Source organism: Peromyscus maniculatus, chromosome 2 (genome assembly GCF_049852395.1).
Source record: "Peromyscus maniculatus bairdii isolate BWxNUB_F1_BW_parent chromosome 2, HU_Pman_BW_mat_3.1, whole genome shotgun sequence".
Taxonomy (NCBI): Eukaryota; Metazoa; Chordata; class Mammalia; order Rodentia; family Cricetidae; genus Peromyscus; species Peromyscus maniculatus.
Window position 1 is genome coordinate 116,652,977 of NC_134853.1, and position 22,332 is coordinate 116,675,308.

At 42.1% G+C, this 22,332-nt stretch overlaps 1 protein-coding gene across 11 annotated transcripts in view; it reads left to right on the top strand.

Moving 5' to 3' along the window:
* The window catches only part of Fggy (FGGY carbohydrate kinase domain containing), a 404,303-nt gene that overhangs the window by 369,629 nt on the left and 12,342 nt on the right, over positions 1–22,332 (top strand). The window contains exon 14 of one of the 11 annotated variants that reach the window (XM_076564519.1): positions 21,500–21,542. The exons of 9 other annotated variants lie outside the window; for them this stretch is intronic. In XM_076564519.1, the coding sequence (XP_076420634.1) occupies positions 21,500–21,527 (28 nt within the window). In that variant the 3' untranslated portion in view covers positions 21,528–21,542. Of the gene's footprint in view, positions 1–21,499; positions 21,543–22,332 lie in introns of those variants that run through there. One more of the 11 variants, XM_076564518.1, reaches the window with a different exon arrangement.

The window sequence follows — 22,332 nt, forward strand, 5'->3', positions numbered from 1 at the left end:
ACTACACAAATATATCATTTTTATTTTTGCTTAGTGTCTGCTGTCCTTGTAGGTACCAAAGGCTTTAGATTTACTCATTGTCTTTTTTTTTCATCTCTCCTCTAATCTTTGGTTTCCTGAGAATTTCTCTGTATATTGTCTGTGGTTTTGTTTTTTTGTTTTGTTTTTCACTGTGAGCTGTGATACACCATTAAACTAGAATCCTGTTGGTTTGGTGGGAAAATAAGGAGAAGACAAATAGTCATTCTATCATATTTTGTACATATTGGGGGCAGGACCATAGCTCAGTCAGTAAAGTATGGGCCTTGAAAGTATGAGGACCACAGTTTAACACCCAGAACCTACATTAAAAAAAATTCAGGCATGGTGCCATGCTTATGACACCAGGGCTGGGCAGGCAGGGATAGGTGGATATTGGAAAGTCCCAGGCCACTTACATATCCTGTCTCAAAAAAACAAGGTGGGCATCTCCTGAGGAACAGCATATAAGGTTGACCATTGATCTACAGACACACACACACACACACACACACACACACACACATACACACACACACACACACACATCTTAAGTGTCCCTGTGATCTTGTGTCCCTCCACATACACACACCTCTGTGATAGCTAAAGGGGGGTAGAGCTGGAGCAAAATTTGTCTTTGCAGGTAGATGGAACTTTGGAAAATCCTTCTCTTGCAGAGAGGTCTTGTCCTAGGGAACTCCACAGTGTTTCCTGATGCTTCCTCTTGCCCTTACCCATCAGAGCATAGCAGATCATTCTTGGCTTTCACAGTGAGAACTGATCGACTCTTAGAGGTAAAACCCATGACAGTGTGTCCTCTCCCCACTTAAGTTGTGGCCATCAGAAGTTTCTAGCTCTCACATTCATCCATATTCAGCCCCCACCACTTCAGGCTGTCACTGAAATGTTGCTGCTGGTCCATAGTTCCAGCAGCTTCTTGTCCTGGCAAGATCTAGCTGCAACTGGATTTTTTTCTTTCTCTAGATTTTAGGGTAAGACTTTGCCCTTTAACCCAGTTTTCTACCTAAGTCAAGACTGGTACTTTGTTGGCTTCTTCTCATGTCTGGATTTCATGTGTTGGAGCCACAACTAGGAGTCTGTTGTGGGATGTCGTTCTGTATGCTGTGAATGTGTGTTGCTCTGATTGGTTGATAAATAAAATGCTAATTGGCCAGTAGCCAGGTAGGAAGAATAGGCAGGATAAGCAGACAAGGAGAATTCTGGGAAGAGGAAGGCTGAGTCAGGAGTTGCCAGCCAGACACAGAGAAGGCAAGGTGTGAAGGCAGAACTGAGAAAAGGTACCGAGCCACGTGGCTAAACATAAATAAGAATTATGGGTTAATTTGAGTGTAAGAGCTAGTCAGTAATAAGCCTGAGCTAGTGGCTGAGCAGTTATAATTAATATAAGCCTCTGTGTGTTTACTTGGGGATGCAAGTGGGAGAGATTTGTCCTGACTGCCAGCAGGCAAGGACACAGGAAAACTTCTGGCTACGTACTTTGAGGACACACGCGGGAGAGATTATATCATCTAGAAAAAATGTCCTCCCCCCAAAAAAAGAGTAAATTGGCCTATTGGTATATCACATATAAAATTTATAAGTCTTCCTAAATGTTTGTTTCTGCTTCTCTACAGACACTTAACACAAATGGTCTTTATGTAGTCCCAGTTCAATTAAACATTAAAGCTGTCTTTGGAGTTGGAGAATGGCTCTCTCCTTCTCTAAACCCAAGCATGCTGTTAAAAGGAAAATGCAAAATCTCTCTATCATGTCAGAAGAAAGAGCCATCTGATATGGGACAGCAGAAAACCAAAAAATTAAGGGACTATTGTCACTAATCTCAATTCTTTGGTTCTATTTTGATTCTTTAAACTTTTCTTAAGGTATGAATTTTAAATCAAAATGTATAAGATTAATATATATATTAAACTTTTGTTATGATATTAATGGTCATATAGAGGGCTAACTAATTCTAGAAAAAGGCTTCATTTAGCTGTCTATACATGTTTTTGTGTTGGAGTCTCTATCGGTTTTCTGCAGAGATTCATGACCAGGCCTAACAGCGAATTTGGGAAGTTTCCAGAAAGATAATGGGGCCCCACAGCAATGATTCCACATGTACAGTAATAATCCCACTAAGCTGACAAACATCACCAAAAGATCAGCTTTGGACTATAAACTGCTCAGGACAATTTCGAGATGGCTAGCTGAGATGATCCAGCCACATGTTAGGTGCCAAATGTAGACAAATTTCTAAATGGTCTTATTAAATATAAAACATGGACCCAGATATAGGGGTGAAAGCTTTAGAGAGACCAGGGAAATAGGGAAAGCCACCAGTCAATCTTACCTCACCAACTCTGCAGCTTCCAAATGTAAGCTACCTCCTGTCTACCCACGCCTTTATTGTCTTGCTGTTCTGCCTTCTCATTGGCTATCTTAGCCCAGCTACCTCACTTCCTTGTCACTGTCTGTCTGTACAGACCTCCAGGTCTCTATGATTGGTACTAGGATTAAAGGCGTGTGTCACCATGCTTGGCTCTGTGGCCTTGAGCACACAGAGACCCTGCCTGATAAGTGATCGGATTAAGGGTATATGCTGCCTGACTTCTTGTTTGTTTAAAATGGCTCGCCGGGCGGTGGTGGCGCATGCCTTTAATCCCAGCACTCGGGAGACAGAGGCAGGCAGATCTCTGTGAGTTCGAGGCCAGCCTGGGCTACCAAGCGAGTTCCAGGAAAGGCGCAAATCTACACAGAGAAACCCTGTCTCGAAAAACCAAAAAAAAATAAAAAATAAAAAAAAATAAAATGGCTGACCTTTTCCCCTGATCTCCAGGAAAGCTTTATTAAAGTACAAATAAAATATCCACCACATTTCAACACAAATAAAATATCACCACAGGAGTCTCTTTACTACATTTCTTTACTGTTGTCCTGACTACACCATATTTGAATATGCAGTTCCTAGTGGGTTCTGGATTCTCCCACTTACAATGTAAACTTCTGGAAGTAGGCCCTATGTCTATTATAGTCATGGCTGTATGACTCAGAGTAGGTGCTAAGTAATATTCATTATGTGGACTAATTAATGCACAGGCATTCACTGAGCAACCACACTGTTAAACTAGGCACTGTGCTTGGTCTGGAGGTTCAATCAAAACAGAAACATGTCTACAGTTATTACAGGGCCTTGAAAGCTGTACATAACCTTAAAAATAGAAATAACACTCTATGAATAAAATTAGGGAGGCACTGAAAGGTTGAGGACATGAAAACTAACACAATTGACAGAGGGGTAAAGCATCTCAGAAAGGAAGCTTTTATGAGTTAAGTTATATAGCATAAGGAGCTCTTAGCTTATGTAAAGAGGAGTGACCCAGAGAAGGGACCTCACAGACCTGCTGAACTACGTGTTGGACAATACAGGAAGTGGCTTACTTCAGCTACCTCTGGTAACATTGTTCCATGCAAGGCATATCACTGTTAATTCATTTCACATCAGAAAACCCAGCCTTAGATACTTTGAATGGGCAAAATGTCACTGGTGCTGAGCAATGGGGCAAGTCATTTTCTCTCTACTGCAAAGATGAGTCAGGCAGGACTCAAGGGTTGTGAGGAGCTGAGCACACAGTGACCCTCCTCCGTCATTCCAAGCCTGTCTTTGAGTGTGCTGCCATTGTTCACTGCTCATGTGGACTTTAGCCTTGTCAGTAGTAAGATGAAGATCAGAGCTGCTTTGCAAATGCCCACAAAGCCACTGGGGGGTTGAGTTTCCTCAAAGAAGGCGGGAAAGAAAAATAAATGTGGGCTTCTGCTCTTGAAACCTCAGCCCAGTGAGCCAGGCTTTCCCGGAATGCTACAGGCTGCTTCAAAGGCCCATTGTGGAAAGCTTCCAGATGTGCATGGAAAGCCTCACTGGGGAGCCTCCCAGTAAAGAGGCGTTTTAGGGCTGAGCTGAGATGAAGGAAGTTGATGTGATGAGTCCTACCAGGTGGGCTGCATTCTGAAGGAGTCCAGATTCTACTGTGAAGGAGAGATCAAGGGACGTTACCCAGTTCAGATACCTGAGCCAAACAGTACTCCTCTTTGGTTACAGACAGCAATGGTCTTTGGTGGAGGGGGACAGAAAGGCATTCTCCCAAGCATTTATCTACCTCCGAATTGCTTGTGACAATCTCTTCATTCCTTCAGCATATCTTGGAGTGCTTGGGCGGGGGGGGGGGGGGGGGGGGGGGGGGTTTAGTTGGAAAAAGGCCAGCCATGGGCAAGTAGAGTCCATTTCTACAATGATTCCTCTAAGTGAATAAAAGCCAGAAACCTCTGATCTGTGCTCTGATTCTGCCTCAAATATCACTGCTCCAGATAGCCAAAGCTCAATGCCCCATTTTCCTTTTATTAGATAGGGCAAGTGAGCGGGACCTGGGTTTAAATTTCTGGAGCCTCAGTTTCCCCATCTGTAGAGGGCAATGATGAGCCCCAACTGTCCTCCCATGAGAAAGAAGGGATTGCTGAACTGCTACACACAAAACATCTGGTGCACTGCCTGGTCCAGAATGAGGGTGCAGACTGTTCTCACATCTCTTCAGTCCAGTTGTTCAGGGAGGTGGGGATGGTCCCACTTGGCCTTTCCATTTTACTTCTGTGGCTCTTTAAATCCTCTCCCTGTGTGTGCATATGCGCTTAGCTAAGTATTTTGAGATCGGTGTATTTAGGGGAAAGTCCTCTTGTCTACAGCTAAAATTAGGCCTCTCTTTGCTCCTCTGTTCGTCAGCCCCCATCCGATTTTAACTAATTAAAAGCATTGACACTCAGCAAGGCTTGAAAGAATTTGGGTGAACAGCTGGGAATTGCTCCCCATGCCAACAGCTGTTGCCTCTCAGCAGGCAGGCAGTGGAGTAGAGTCAAGGGCCCAGTGGGGAGAACAGGGAGGGCGCCCTTGCGTTCTCTGCCTTCTGCCAAACGAGAAGGCAATGAACTAGCTGCATGGAGACGGAGGAAGGCATAAAGTGGAGCTAGCTCACAGGCAAACCACTGTCACTCCTGCCTAGGTGGCAGTAGTCACCATGCTAACATAGAGAAGTCGTGGGACAGTGTCAAGCATGTCTCCTAAAACCTCCCCATTCAGTTTCTACCGTGGAATCTAGGGGAAGGACGAAATTGCTAACGGAGTCCAAGGTGCCCAGATGTATCCTGCCCTCCTCCCGCCTGGCAATCAGTCACTCCTGCTCAGCAATAACTCCCGCCTGGCAATCACTCCCACTCAGTCCCACTGCCTTTGCTTGTTCCCTTCACTTCACCAGGCTCTCTGTCCTGGAGCTTGGCTTCCCCGAGTTTTCTCTGGATCTCTCCATCATCCAACTCTATCCCACAGGCCTGCCTCCATGTCTCCCTCTCCAGCCTTGTAAACCTGCTATGTCCTCCCTGCATGTCCTGTCCAAAGCCTGCATGCACGCCACCACTCCCAGAAAAGGGCTTAAGTGGTTCCCACAAGCCTTGGTCTCTGTGTATAAGGGCTTAGTGTTTTTCCATGGCCTAGTGTCTTTCCTCTGCAACGTGTTTTTGTGTTCCTATTCCCACCTCAAGAAACTGAAAGATGCCTCTCTGGGAAAGTGTGAAGCGAAGATACTGTGTTGGGTATCCAGAGGTGGCATTTAAACTCACTGACTGTCTACTGCTTTAAAAAGAAAGAGGAAGGAAAATCATATCTCAGGTGTAAGTGCCAGGTCATATAGCACCAACAATGACAGATTCACCTCTTCCTGAATAATTGGGTTAGACTCATGTGACTAGTTGACCATGCATCATGGCTTCTCTTGATATTGTTCTCACTGTTGTCCTCTGAACAGGATGAGGAGAAGCTCAGGCTGTCACTCCTGGTCAGCCCCATGTTCCTTTAAGATGAAGGAGGCAGCTCTGTGCAAACAGCCTTGTTATCAGATCTTCAGTGCTCTTCAGAAGTGGGTCATGAACCCAAGACCAGAAACCCAAGAGGGAGTCCATCATCTCTGGTGACTTTTTTCTCTTTCTAATATCTGCTTTTGGTCTGTCACCATAAGCCTATGGTAGGCCTTCAGCATACCTCTCATGTCTGGATATTATGAGAAATACATCATTGCCCCCTGCACCTCTACACATAGCCCCCACCATGCTGAACATGTCAGGGAACCCACAGGCAGCAGCTGTAGCTTCTTGGAGCTTCTGGGAGATGTTAGGTCCCCATAGTGCAGCCCTGTCTCCTTCCTGACAATGTCTCCCCAACACTTGCTCTCACTCTGGCTGCCCTAAGCATTGCCCTTTTCACTGCTCTAGTGTTGCTTCCAGCACACACCCTTCAAGCCCAGTCTGTTCCCTCCTTGGATAGATACATGCTCTCCACCATCATCTGTTAATGCCTGTTCATCCTTGGACTGTCAGTCAAGGAATGGATATACATGAGGACCATGGACAAAAAGACACATACAGTAGGAAACATCTGAAGCCCAGGAATGACAGGGTCCTCCCCTGGACTCTGAGGGTCCCATAACAGCCCCTTGGAGGGTAGGGGACTCCCTTTACTCCACCTGATTGCTTCTTATAGGGTCAGAAAGGGTCTCAGGAGACAGTGGTGGGGTCACCTCTGCTGCGCTGTTCTTCCTCATACTTCCAAGCAGAGTGGACAAGGAGAGGCTGGTCACAGTTCTTATCCTGCCCCTGCCTCTTACCCAACAGACTTCTTGGTAATGTGCTGGACTGGTTCGTCCTTTGTAAATAAGCTAAGCCAAGTGTTCCTGCCCAGGCTGCAAGTAGCCTAACCAGTCTGGCCTATCTCAAAACACTCCTTAGGAAAGCTTTTGTTGTTTGAGTTTTCAAGTCTGGTATACATGATGGTGGTAAGAATCTTTCAAAGTGATTGGGTTATATACACATAGAGAGAGAGAGAGAGAGAGAGAGAGAGAGAGAGAGAGAGAGAGAGAGAGAGAGAGAGAGAGACACTACCCTTCTACACAAAGATCCTGGAATCCTGGATCCCAGAAAATTTCTCTTCTACTGATCAACCCCCTGAGGTAAGGGTTAAGCCACACCCTTTCTTTGGCTGACATCAGGTCCAACCCTCCCAGCTTCTGAGAAAGCTCTATAGTCCAAAGCTGAAGTCCCAAGTTTGCACCAATCTCCTTGTCATTGTTGAGCACGTCAGCTCCCTCCTCCACCTGACATGGCGGCATTTTCACCACTGACTCGACTATCTGAAGAGGCCAGTGTTTGTGAATGCTTGCTTTATGCAAAGAATCAAGCTAGCAATTACTCATATTTCCATCATCCTTACCAGGCAGACTTTGCTCCTGTTTTAGAGAAGGCCAGGCTTAGAAAAATTAAGAGGCCTGCCCAGACTAGTAAAATACTGTCAAACCAGGTCTCCCCAGACTTCATGCTGCCTCACTCAGCTCAGACCTGGGTGTGCTGTAGTGAAAGAATTCAAAATCACTTTGTCAAAACAGGAAGTGCAGCTCACCCTATATTGTTCCTGTATCTCAGGATGCAGGAAATGGGATTCCCCTAGGATGCCTTCCCTGCACATGCCTGTGCTCAGGAGCTGCACAGGGAAAGCCTACCCCAGGACTTAAAACAGTGATCTGGGAGACCCAGAACAAAGAAATGAAGTCAGCAGGCATGGCGAGGGTGGCAAAACATACCTAATTCAAAGCATTTACAAGTAAGGAGAGGAGCCAGCTCTTGGGTTTCCTGCTTCTTTCCACAGATTCGTTCAAAGCAGATAAACCCCCCTGTAAGGGGAAGAAAAAAAAACCCCACCTCTTTGAGAACATTAATTTTGTTCTCATCTAGAAGCCATGCTGAGTTACACTAAAGGTAATGGCATTTTTAAAAAATGTTCTCAGGGAAACTCCCAGCTGAACACACAAAGAAGCTGGTCCCCAAGGAACAGTGTAAGGATTGTCTGAAGGGATCGACGTTGGTGAGATTACAGAAATCATAATATATGAATAAATGAACATATGGAAGAAATCAACAAAGCTCTCTCCTTCTTCCCATATGTAAACCCAGCCTTCGCCTAAAGTCCTTAAGTAAATGCAGATGTAGTCAAACCAGGCACCAGATGGCAAACAAGCGCTGGACCGAGAGGTAAAGAAAGCTTTCAGTGTTTATTCAAAGATGGGGGAAAGTCATAATCCAGAATGCTGTGGTGTTCTCAGAAGGGCAACCGCGGGTCACATAAGCCCAACCAAGGCCCAATGTGACCAAAGCAACATCAACAGAATTTATACCAATTGTGATTTGCTGTAGGAAAGCCACTACCATTTTATGCGACTGGAATCTGATGTCAGAAGTTGTAAGTTTGGGGCACGAAAGCGACATGTAAATCAAAGAAGCAGGCGCGCGCGCGCGGGAGGCGGGGGCAGGAAAGGAGAACCAGCCTTTGCTCAGCGTTCACGTGTGGCGGCAGCCTTGATGCATGCTTTCATTGAATCCTCTGAACTATGTATAAGGTATGGGGCAAAAGCTGGAAGGGCATTTCATATGGATCGAGAGATGCTGGGTCCCTAGATCCCAAGTGGGGATGCCAGCCTAGCTATCATGAGTACTTCCTGTGCCCCTTCACATCCTCAGCTTTGTAGTTCTGTGTTGTTGGAATGCGTAACATTTGACAAAGAAAGCAGGTCCCTGCAGACTCTGTTTAGTGCACAGTCTTGAAGCACTCACCAGATGCCAAGCCTATGGCAATACACACAGGTTATGCCAAGAATGAGGCCCTGCCTTGCCCCACCCCCCAGCCCTTTCTGCCCAAACCAGTAAGACTGGGGGACAGTGTTAGCTAGCAGGTACTGCCTTGAGATCAGAGCAACCACTGTGGGGATCAGAGCAGAAGGTGACTCTGTTTTCATAAACAGTGCCCTTCACCTTCCTCACAGCCTGTTCCGTCCAGTAAGGGTCAATACTGAAAATGCCCAGTCACATCCTTTGAGTCCTGACTCTCAGTGTGTGTGAGTTTACACAGTGAATGAAGAAAGTCCCGGTAGTGTTTCAACTTTACCTACAAGCTTAAATGAACATTAAAGTACCCTGTCCCTGCTGTGAAACTAAACCGTTGCATGTGGAGCCTTAGGTTGGGAAATGCTTTCAGCTAGTCAGCCCTGGTTCCTGACTTTACTTGAAAGCCACGTCATGCTTGGGGTCTCGGTGTTCTTGTCTGTAAAAGGGGCTGAAGTACGCCTTGAACCTCTTCTGAGTGTCACCTGGTCTTCACTTCCTCCCACCTGTCTGTCCTCTCTCATGTGTGCATTCTTTCGGAGTGTCTGATTTCCCATCACTTCTACTCAGTCACAGCCCCAGATGACAGAAGCACATAAAGCAGAAAGCAGGCTGCTGTCACTGTGTATAAACCTCCAGCACACAGGCTCCCTTATTCCTGTTCTCTAGTTGGGCTTGGCCATTAGGAGGCCCCAGCAAAACCCTAGAGACTTGTTATTTTCCCAGCATCCTCCACAGGGTTACTACAAATTGGCTGCATCCATTTACTGACCACTGACTTATTAAAGAGATGGCGCCATGCAGACAAGTGTCTCTGTGTGGTGGGAACCTGTTCTCTCTCCCTTCTCTCCTTCAGACTTAGAGGTGGCAAGTGGCTACCTACGGTTGCTGGCCCACAGGTGCTTATTTCTTTTCATAATCCATGGGGGTTTTTGCTACATTTATTTTTGTATTTCAATTTAGTTTATTTGCTTGTGTATGTGTGTGGGCATGCATGTGCCACAGTATACATGTGGAGGTCAGATCACTTTCAAAGTCACTTCTTTCCTTCTATCATGTGGATCCCAGGGATTACACTCAGGTTGTCGTCAGCCTTGGTGGCAAAAGCCTCAACCTGCTGGGCCATCTTTGTTTCAATGTCCATTTTTTTAATGGATATTTTCTTAACTTTACTTCTGTCACATCAGCTTCCTGGCGAGAATCTGGCCAATATGCTGTACCAGCTCAGTTTCCCATTTCCCACAATATTTCCATTAAAACATTTAGCTTCCATTCCCAGCTTTCCTCTCATAAGTGATCTATTTATTCTTAACCACCAACCACCCCTAAGTAAACATCCATTAGTGAAACCTTTTCTTTGCTGGGAAAATCAATACTAGTTAGCTGGATCTGAGAAAATAATGGTGATTAAGAAGAGAGAGACCAGCATCAGAGAGGCAGAATCTTCTGGGAAGCGTTTCCTCAGGGTCAGCACATGGAGGCTGTGGTCCAGAAGGTGTAAAGACAGTGCATGTTACTGGCAGCTGAAATTGGTAGCATGTAAGATTCTCTCAGGTGGTACTGTTTTTGTAGGCATGAAGGGGAATGGAGAGCAGCCCCAAGTCTTGGCTCCAGGAGAGGCCCTTGGTGAATGTGCAGTTGAAGTTGAAGGTCAAAGATTGAGGGGTTCAAGGGAGAATGTGCAGCTTGGCACCATGTGACAGGGTCAGAGTCCCCGAGGAGTGCTCAGAAGAGGTGAATGTAGTCCAGTTGCACCAGAAGTAAAAGCTGTTTTCTTTGAAAAGATTAACAAGATTGACAAACATTTAGCCAGGCTAACCAAAGGAAAAAGAGAGAAAACCCAAAGTAATAAAATTAGAGATGAAAGGGGAGATACTACACCAGAAATGGGAAATTCAGAGAATCATACGGACATATTTTTTTTAAAAATCTGTATTTCACTAACCTGAAAATAAGACTAAAAGAAATGGATGACTTTCTAGATGGAAGTTACCAAAAAAAAGTTAAATCAAAATGAAGTAAACAATTTTAGTAGATCCATAGCAACCAACAAGATACAAGCACTAATTAAAAATCTCTCAACTAAAAAAAAATTCTCTGGGCCAAATGGATTCAAGAGGCCTACTAGACAGTCAAAAAAGCACTACTAACTCCAACATCCTTAGATCATTCTGTAAAATGGGAACGGAAGAGCACTTTCTCATTCTTTTTATGAAGCCAGTGTTATACCAAGCCAGACAAAGACCCAACAACAGCAAAAAAGAAAACTACAGTTTGATCTCTCTGATGAGCATAGACGGAAAAAAATCTCAATAAAATATTGGCAAACTGAATTCAGGAACACATGAAAAAGATTATCCACCATGATCAAGTTGGCTTTATCCCAGAAATGCAGGGTTGATTCCACATGTATAAATTATAAATGTAATCCACCACATGAATAGACTCAGAAACCACATGATCATCTCATTAGTTGCAGAAAAGGACTTTGACAGAATCCAACATCCCTTCATGATAAAAGTTCTGGGGAATATAGGGATATGGGGAATGTATATTGACATAATAAAGGCAATATACAACAAACTCACAGTGAACATCATGATAAACTCAAAGTGTTAACATTAAAATCAGGAACAAGAGAAGGATTTTCCAGTTTCTCTACTCCTACTCAATATAGTGCTTGAAATCTTAGCTAGAGCAATAAGACGAGTAGATTAAACACAGAGATGAGTGTGACTCTCACCTTCATCAAAGAAGCTTCTGTTAGCAACTGATGGAAAAGATTACAGAGATCTACAGCCAGTCAAGATGCAGAGAATAAGTGACTTTTGGGGTACCCAGCCCCAGTTGATGCATTGTTAAGGATATATCACAATCCCTACACTCAGGACTGGTGGGGGGAACATCACAGGAGAGGGTGTAAAAAGCCAGAGAACCAGGATGCCTATCACTGATGTCTTGTAGAAGTGACAGCAAAGCTGAACCTGCGAAATTTCAGCAATATGTTTGCCTAAACAAGACCTATATAATGAAAACACTTGTTTACATACCAGTTGGGATGAGGAAAATTTCATTGAGCCCCTGATAGGTTATCTAATCCTATCTGGCCAGCTCTAAACACATGTCTTTAGCCAACAACTAAACAGACTCAGTAGAGAGAGAGAGAGAGAGAGAGTGTGTGTGTGTGTGTGTGTGTGTGTGTGTGTGTGTGTGTGTGTCTGTGTGTGTCTGTGTCTGTGTGTGTAAAATATACATATGTAATTATAGAAAAAGGGTCATAAATCTCAGAAGCAGTTGGTAGGTATAAGGTAGGAGTGGAAACTATAAATAAAATGCACTTGTGTATGAAATTAAAAAGAAATAACATTTTAAATTCAAAAAAGAAAAGAAAAAGGATACTTATTTGCATACAATATGATTCTATACATTAAGGATTCTACTGAAGAACTCCTCCAGCTGACAAGTACATTTAGCAAAGTATCAGGATAGAAAATCAATGCACCAAAATGAGAAGCCTTCTTGTATAGCAACAACAAACATACTGAGAAATAAATAGAAAAAAAAATGCCATTCACAATACAACTCATGATATCCTCAAAAATAAATATTTCAGAATAAATCTAACCACAAAAGTGAAATATTTACCCAGTGAAAATTTAAGACACTGAGGAAAGAAATTGAAGAAGACACCAGAAGATGGCAAGAACCCCAGAATCACAGATTACTAGGATCAATATTGTGAAAATGGCCATCCTACCAAAAGCAACTTACAGATTTAATGCAACCCCATCAAAATTCCAATGCAATTCTTCATAGAAATTGAAAAATAATCATAAATTCACATAGAAATGTAAAAGATGCAGTTAGCCAAAATAATCCTGAACAATAAAAGAAATGCTGGAGGTATTATCTTCCCAATTTCAAGATATTCTCCAGAGCTATAATAATAAAATCATCATAGCACTTGCATAAGAACAGACATATTGATCAAAAGAATAGAATTTAGAGCCACATATAAGCTTACACTCCTGAAGCTACCTTATTGTTAACAAATAGGCCTAAATAAAGATTGTAGAAAAAATACTATCTTCAACAAATGGTGTTGGTCAAACTGGATAGCTACATGTAGAAGAATAAAATTAAATCTTTATCTCTCACCCTAAACAAAACTCAACTCTAAAATAATCAAGGGTCACTGCATATAGCCTTATACCGCAAACCTGATAAAAGAGAAAGTAGGGAATATATTTCAACTTATAAGAGGAGTTTCTGAACAAGACACTGGCAGAATAGGCATTAAGACTAACTGAGAAGTGGGACCTTAAGAAACTAAATATTTTGCACAGCAAAGAGCATCATCATTTGAATTAATAAGTAATAACCCTTGCTGTCTTTACATCTGACGTGGGGTAGAAGCAATAATATACAAAAACTTCAAAATCAAACACCAAGGAAACAAATAACCCAATTAAAAATATGGTATTTCACTAAATGGTTTTCAAGAGAATAAATATATAAGACTGAGAAATATTTTTTAAGTATTAAACATCTTTAACTATCAGGGGAATATGAATTAGAAGTACTTTGAGATTTTATCTTAGCCCAGGCAGAATGACTATGATTCAACAACAACAACAAAAATACTTACATAGATGTGACAAAGGGAAACACTTGTCTGTTGATGGTAGGAGTGAAAACTGGCATAGCTACCATGGAAGTCAGTGTCCAAATTCCTCAAAAACCTAGAAATATACCTACCATATTTTCCATCTCTACCCATCCGCTTATGCATATAGCCAGAAGAACTCTGCATCCTCCCGCAGATCTGCTTGCTTATCCATATCAATGCCTGCACTATTCACACTAGTTAAGAAATGGAAGCAGCATAAATGTTCATCAGCTGATGAATGGACAATGAAACAGTAGTACATCTACACACTAGAATATTATTTAGCCATTAAGAAAAATGAAATCTACAGGTGAAAAGATGGGATAGGAAATAGTTGTTTCTGAATGAGGTAACTGAGACCCAGAAAGGCAAACATCACATGTTCTCTCATATACACGGATGCTAGTTTTGAAACCTTAGATATGTGTGTTTAAATAAGAGTACCTGTAGAAGCAATGAATATGCCCAGTGTCTCCCCACCTTGACTTTGACATTCTGTCAAAAGCCTGGAACATTAATTACAACACCACCCAATATGTGATTCCCATCTTTGTAGCTTCATTTCTTATCACTCTTTATCTTCATTTTGTCTTCTCCAGCTATAATAGACTTCTTTATGTCCTCTGAATGTACTATATAGTCTTGACTTGGAGCATTGGCATACACAACTCACCCCCCCACCCCCCATGTTAAAGCCTGTAACCCACTTCATCAGCATTTTTTGCCTAACAAGTCCCTTTTCTGCCTTGTTATATTCCAAGGAGACTGTGTACCTTATTTGACTTCCTCTTATTCTCTCCTAAAGAACCTGTGGTTCAGCATGAAATGAAGGTATAACGAAGGCAGAGCTTCTTAGTTCCCTGATATATCTATCCATGGTGCCTAGCACAATACCTGAGGCACAATAATTTACAACATCTATTTTGACAATAAAGCCAACAATAGTCTGATTCAGACATTCCATTTAGAAGAAGAAACTGACCTGAAGAAATGAGGCAACTTAATCAAATAACCAAGCCAAGACTAAGATTAATACAGGTCTGGAGCCTCCTGATTTCTACATCAGTTGTTTTCTAGTACACCATGTGCTTGTCTGTAATATTGTATCTAGAGGGAAGCAGATTGAATCCCCTGTCTTGTGAAAGCCAAAACAAGCTCATATTCATAAACACAGCTGATATTATTGTTTTTGTTGTTTGTTTTATGTAAAATGCCTGAAAGTCCAACCCAAAACTAAATTATGTTTTTCCAATCCTAGAAGCACATACAGCTTTTGTTGTCTACAACAATTTTTCTGTTCATTGTTCGTCTTCTTTCCCTTCATTAACTGGAGGAGTCAGCTGCTATTCTGTGTTGAATGATTCCTGCATTTCATTTCTTTTTTTTTTAATCATAGCCCTGCTCTATGACATGTCACAGAGAAGATCAGAAAGTGCTCCCTTTAAATAGTGACACTCAGAGAACATGACAATATCCTGTGTAGAACTGGAAAAAGGGTGGATATAATAACTATAATCAAAATAACTAATATTTTTAGCTAGTACCTAATGTAAGGTGCTATTATTAGTCATTTCCATACCTTTTTATTTTACCTTAACAATTCTATGGAAATTTATATTATTTCTATTTTAAAGATGAGTAAATTGAGGTACAAAGAAGTTAGTAAACTATCTAGCCCATGCGGTTGGCCAGTAAAGATCCAGCTGGCAGTCTATGACTCAGAGTCTTAATTATCTTATAACTGACTGTGAAGAATGCATGGATTTGGATTTTATACTTAGGAAATACTAAAACATACAACTGAGATCCTAACTTCATAGATATGCTAGGTGTCATCCCTGAGTTTTTCATTAATTTATGAATCCATTTAATCATCTGTTGATTCTTTCGAAATGCACCATTGCATTTTATATGAATTATTGTATATACAGATAACACAAATGCCCTCTAACTCTCATAGCCCAGTGAAGGAAATGTATAAATAAAAAAGACATCAGTTCTACTGAGTACGGCATGACAAGCCAGAGGGAAAGCAGGGGTACTGGAGTAACACAAAAAATATCATAAACCAACTTGAAAAGACAGACAGACGGTGTTTTTTTTTTTTCCTAGTCATGCTGTCCTTTTCCATTTCCTCTCTCCTATTTAGCTTCACACTTTCCTTCCAATCCTTCTCTTCCATGGCCTTCCCAACTTCTGGGTTCACATTCAACTTCTCTGCTTTTCTTCTTCTTCTTCTTCTTCTTCTTCTTCTTCTTCTTCTTCTTCTTCTTCTTCTTCTTCTTCTTCTTCTTCTTCTTCTTCTTCTCCTCCTTCTCCTCCTTCTCCTCCTTCTCCTTCTCCTCCTCCTCCTCCTCCTCTCCTTCTCCTTCTCCTTCTCCTTCTCCTTCTCCTTCTCCTTCTCCTTCTCCTTCTCCTTCTCCTTCTCCTTCTCCTTCTCCTTCTCCTTTTCTCCTCCTTCTCCTTCTCCTTCTCCTTCTCCTTCTCCTTCTCCTTCTCCTTCTCCTTCTCCTTCTCCTTCTCCTTCTCCTTCTCCTTCTCCTTCTCCTTCTCCTTCTCCTTCTCCTTCTCCTTCTCCTTCTCCTTCTCCTTCTCCTTCTCCTTCTCCTTCTCCTTCTCCTTCTCCTTCTCCTTCTCCTTCTCCTTCTCCTTCTCCTTCTCCTTCTCCTTCTCCTTCTCCTTCTCCTTCTTCTTCTTCTTCTTCTTCTTCTTCTTCTTCTTCTTCTTCTTCTTCTTATTGGTTTGGAATGAATTCAGGCTTAGCCAGAGGGATTCTAAGGCTAGGCTAGATGTCCAGCCTCCACTGCCAACAATATGACTCTGGCTCAGAAGAGCTGGTGGTCCTGAAGCTAGGAACTTTGTAGAACATGAGAGATACATGAATGGATAAAAGGTGTCCTAGATAATATGTCAACACAGAGCCATAGACCTACTGACCTGAGCAGCATCAGTCAGTGCTATGTTAATGCTATTGCATATTTTAAATTTTATTAATTTAATCCTTAGCTATTTCATGCATGTATATAATACATAGTGATTCCTATCACCTCCTGCCCTTCCTTAGATCCTTCCCATCCTTATTTACCATCTTTATTCCCTACAAATCTCTTTCTCATATTCCTGCTTTTGTTGTTGTTTTGTGAGCCACTGAGTTTGGCCAGGGCTGTCTCTGTGACTGTGGATGTAGAACTATCTGTCCACTGGAGCCTGGGAGGCTCAGCACTAGGTACACAACTAAGGACAATGACTCTCTGTCTTCTAGAGTCTACTAATAGTAAGTAGTTTGGAAATAAGGAGATGGTCCCATGAGCCCTTCCCACATCTGTGAATGATCATTGACAATTCTTATGTAGACCCAGTGTAGGTATCTGCAGTTGCTCTGAGTTCAGGATGGCAATGGTTGTGTTATGCCTAGAGGATGACATGTTGTGACCCTTCTTGCTCTCTTTCAGCTCTTATGTTATCCCTCATTGATCAACTGAAATGTTCCCTGAACTTTAGAAGAGATAATATGGATGTCTTATTTAGGGCTGTGCCCTTAATTATTTCTAATTCCTAGCATCTTGAACATCCTCAGGTCTCCACACTGGCTGCTGTTCAGTATAAAGAGAAGTATCTTTGATGAAGTGGGACAGTTGGTTTGTCTGTGGGTATAAATAAAGATGTTTAGAAGGCACGTTGATCAATCTGATTAAACAGCAGTGATAGGTCCTCTTGGGTCTGTGGCCTCCTGGGCATGGGCTGTTGACTGGGCTTACGGTACTAAGCACAAATTCCCTCTTGTAGCAAGCCTTAGATCCAACCAGAGAACAGCAAAACAATGCAGGTTCTTGTCGGTCCCTTTTGTTACCCACCAGAGTTGGAGGATAAGAAGATACCATATTTCTCAGTTGTAAGATACAGAGAAAGCAAACTGGAACTGGGCTGGGAACATCTTCCCCATGAGCTAACTTTCAAAGTGCCAAAAAGTATACTGCAGGCTTCTAGGGGAGAAAAGACATCAATGGTCTTATCCAGCTGTGAACCCTATGAACTACAAAACCAAACTGCCAGGCAATATGTATCCACCTATGCATTAGGGGTTTATATTTCGGTTCTTTGCTGATGACCATGGTTTCTTCTCTGGTAGCCCAGAAGTTATTCTTAAGAAGTATTAACTGGAAAGCAGGCAGTATAAATTTTCCTGAGAGTTTTCAAGATATTTTACTCTTCCATTGGCCTGATCTATCCTAAACGAACTTTCATGCAGAATGCCATAGATAGAGCCTTTCCTGGGAAATAGTTCCTTCTATAAATTTCATAAACCTATTGAATTTGATGATTAAGACAGTGTTAATGCTGACTGTTGTTGGCCAATATGTTTGGCATAATCGAGGCTTGCCTAATATGGATGACCATATCATCAACTTGAACTTAGTGCTCTCCTGCTGATCTGTATCACCAATATATAAATACATTTTGAATGAAAGCCTATTCTAATGTGGAGATATGTTTCTTCCTTTTAAATGGATGCCCATTTATAGTGAATTGAATGAGAGGATTGACATCCCAAATCAAAAAGTGGAAAAAATCCCTGACTGGTCTCAATGAAGAAAAAGCCATTCATCCAGAGGTGGTAGCATATTGCCTGAATTCCCAGCACTTGGGAGGTAGAGGCAGGAAAAACAGGAGTTCAAAGTCATCCTTGGCTACCTACCAAGTTCAATGCCAGACTGGGTTACATGAGTTCCCGACCTAAAAGGGAGGGGTAGCAGACACAGCTCAATGATTAAGAGCACTTGCTGCTTTTGAGGAGAACCATAGTTCAGTTCCCAGCTCTCATGTCAAAGGGCTTATAACTGACTCAAACTTCTGCTCCAGGGGATCTGATACCTTCTCTTGCCTTTGTGGGCACCTAAAGAAGACTATGAATTGAAAGAAAAGCAAGGACTCAAGATTCTAGGAATTTCCAAGGAATGAAGGGTAACATTTGGTAGGAATGATAATACAAATGAGAGGACTGGACTGCTGTTGGAATGTATGGATGGATGTATAGCAGGCCTAATAGCTGAGTCTCAGTGTTTGACTCTGGGAGTGCTGGAGTTGCAAATCTTCAAAACCATAAGCCTGTAGCAGTACATGGTCTTAAAAATAGATGATGATGCATAGGAAAAAAATGGGTCAGGAACCTGAGCTTTACTTGACATGGAGCTGTGAGAGAAAGGCTGGCAATAATGCAATGCAGGGGAGGTGTACTGTTTTCTCTATCAGGTAAAATAAGCCTCAGATGTGAAAGCTTTCTCACTGCTCTGCAAATGATGAGGAACCATAGAATATTGACAGGCTCCACCCATCCAAGACCACCCAGAGCAGCTGACCAGAAACACAGAATTGATAACACTCGCCTTTTAATAAACTTTATAGAAAAAACAAGTTCATTTCAGTTGATGAACAAATACTTTCAGTGATACTTTCAGATGGTTGGCCCATGAGATAGATATTAAAATTTCCATTATTGTTACTTACCCCTCCCCATATTACTCCTGTTCTAATTTCCTCTGTATCCTTTTATAACTTTATATTTTATTTCTCCTTTCATAGAAGCTGCCCTTCCCCATTTCTTACCTAACCTTAAAAGCCTTTTGAAAAGCCATATAGAAACCTACTACTGTAGAAGATTCCTAAAATATATACATATATAAAAGGAGTTTAGTAGAGTTACCATATAATGGGAGAGGACAGTACCCCAACCAGACATCATATGCTACCAAATAAACCCCAAGTAGTACCAGTAATGTGTTACAACTTTTTGAGTCATTGGTTGAAGGAGTCCCATAGACACCCCCCCACACACACACACACCAAACATTGCAGGTGATTACCAATGCTATAGATTACCCTTCACAACCTAATGGTAAGATCCTATTGCTGAACATAGAAGATAGAGAAATTAAGCTGGTACTCTACTGGAAATTGAGTATTGAGTAGCATTCATAGTGCTGGAAAGAGTTGTGCATGTTACCAGAGGAGAAAAGTAATCATCAGTGCCACCACGCTGTGAACACTGTGAGCCATAACAGCAACCTAGTACATTTGCCTAGCTATTTTCCTACCAGTACAATAGTGGCATACATGATAGGGGAATGGCCAATGCTTTTATTGGATTTATAAATCAAGGGCCACTTTATGAGATACAATCTAGACTGACATAATGAGGCCAAGAATATGTAACTAGATAGTTCATAGACTATAGGGGGAGAGCCTAAGGTAAATAAGCATAGCAATAAAATGACTCCTAACAACATATTGCTATCCCCTTAGATCAGGGCCTCACTTAACCCTCATCTCAGAAGCATCTTCTTGCACTAGATGGTGATTAACATAGAAACCCACAACTAGACAATGTAGAGAGAGTGAAAGACTTTGGGGCACTCAGACCTAAATAGAATGTCTTTATCATACCCTCCCCTCAGGGCTCGAGGATCTATGAAGAAGCAGAGGCAGAGGTAGTAGGTGACATTGAGGAAACAGCATTTTCAGACATAACGGGGTTGGGGCAGTATGAACTCACAGAGACTATGACAGCATGGACAAGGCCTGTACAAGCTTGAGCCAGACAAATCCCAGCACGGGAAAGGAGGAAGTGGACACAAAGTTCTAATGCTGGCCAAGAATCTAAGAAGCTCTTTGCAACTGATAGCTTCTGGGGAAGGGAAAATGGGTTTTCTTCAGCAGAGTGACGCTGAGTGTAGCAACCCCTGCCAAGCACACTCCAGGGCAGGCCTCATGCTCAGGCGTAGCCAACGAAAACAGACTCCGTATGTTGTTGTGCTTTGTTTTGGTTTTGAGACTTATTTATTTTTACTTTATGTGTATGATGGTCTTTCCTCCATGCATAAATGTATGTGCCTGGTGTCCAGGAGATCAGATGATCTTGCCTACATGTGTATATGAATGTACCCAGTGTCCAAGGAGGTCAGAATAAGGCACAGAATCTGTGGAACTGGAGTTACACATGGCTGTGGGCTGCCATGTGAGTGGTGGGGTCTCTGCAAAAGTAGCCATATCTTTAATGGCTGAGCCACCTCTTTAGCCCCTGTTTCTTATTTTGTTTTAAGAGAGAGAAAGAACATAAATTTGATTGAGTATGGAAGTAGGAGAGAATCTGGGAGGATTTGGGGAAGGGGAAAACATCATCGAAATTGTATGAAATTCTCAAAAAATAAATATTAAAAAAAAACTAAAAAACACTCTTATTAGTAGGAAGGATTAAGTAAGAGTAAAAATGTTCGATGGACTGTGGCCTATCCAAGGCCGATAGTCCATATTGCAAAATAAATAGGAATAGGTTTCAGAACTTCATCTTTTAACTGGAAGGATAAAATAAGTAGGTTTATTTAGCACCAGTGATAGTAAGTACTTAGTGGAACTTAGTGGAACACTAGCTGCTACCACTGCTGCTATTGTTACTATTGACCGACCATGGTTTCTATTACAGCTCACTGCAATACTTTATGCCTTCTCAGAAATGTCACCAGGATCGCTTCAATTCCAGTAAACAAAAAGTGACTAATTGAGCCCCTGCTTGCATTTTTAGAGTCAATGATCTTTCTGAGGCTTTTAGTAAGAAGCCTTAGAAGTCACATAAGAAATGTGGCAAGTTCACATAAATAGGATGAATTCTTGCTCAATATTCATATTTAGATCTGGTCCTTTGCAGCCAGACTATGTATTACCTCCAAGTCTCTTGACAAGGATAGAACCACGCCCCTGTGTCATGCTGGTCCATGGTTAATCGAGAATTAAACTATATGTTGCCAGAAAGACCAGTGGATATATGCCCTGTTAGAGTGGGACTAGAGAAGCCTCAGAAATTTTACCTCTGGGAGTCAAGAGCAACTGGTAGGCTGAGAGTTAAGACCCCCCCCCCACACACACACACACACACTGATTGCAGAGCTGGCAAGGTTTTAGAGATAATTTAAGCCAATGCCCTTATTCTGCTGATAAGGTGAGGCTAAGGAAAGGGAAAGGTCTTGCTCAGGGTCATACAGCTGGTAGTGATTTTGTTTTGTTTGTTTCCAAAAGTAATGTGAGCAATCTCTCTATACATTGATGGACCTGCCTTCCTCTTTATGTAAGTACAATGTAGTGATCATGGTTAAATGTGTCTTTGACAGGGGAAAAGAAAGCATTGAGAATTTTACAAGGTCTCCAACCCATCACATAAATGGTAACTCTGATGGACTCAACCTGGACATCTGCCTGCAGAGTGAGCTCCTCAGTAACTGGGCTCAGTGTTAACTCATGACTTGAAGCACACTTGTAATGTACTAGTTTAGGCAAATCATTTGATCCCTGTGAACCCATGCATCCTCATTTAAATTTAGATAAGATCCTGACCCCCACACACAGAATTTGACTGTCAAATGAAGCAGAATACAAACATACAGTATGTTGCATTTAATACGCATTTGATTAATGGCCAACTCAAAGCTAGTGGTTCATCAATGAAGAAGAATACCAACAACTCTGTGTTTCTGGTTCTGGAAAAAGAAGAAGTAAGGGCTCCATGGAAAGAAGTAAACAATAAGCCAATAAAGTAAGAGATGATACTGTGTACAGAGGCGGCTTGTAAGGTTCAGAAAGTGTTATGGTGTGACCACTGATACCTAGAAGTGGACTGATTCAGATAAGGGTGCCAAAAGGCAGTATTGGAGAAAGTGCATTTGAAGAAAGGGCCAGACAGAGATTCCTGGGAGGGGATCACATTGGGAAGGAGGAATTTTGGCGTGGTCAGTCATCAGCCAAAAAGCCAGTATTTCTAAACTGGTTCATTTGAAGGGTCATGATGTGACAGTGCTGGGAACAGACACAAGTTCCATCTTGAAAGTTTCAGACACAAACTTCTATGAAGTCTG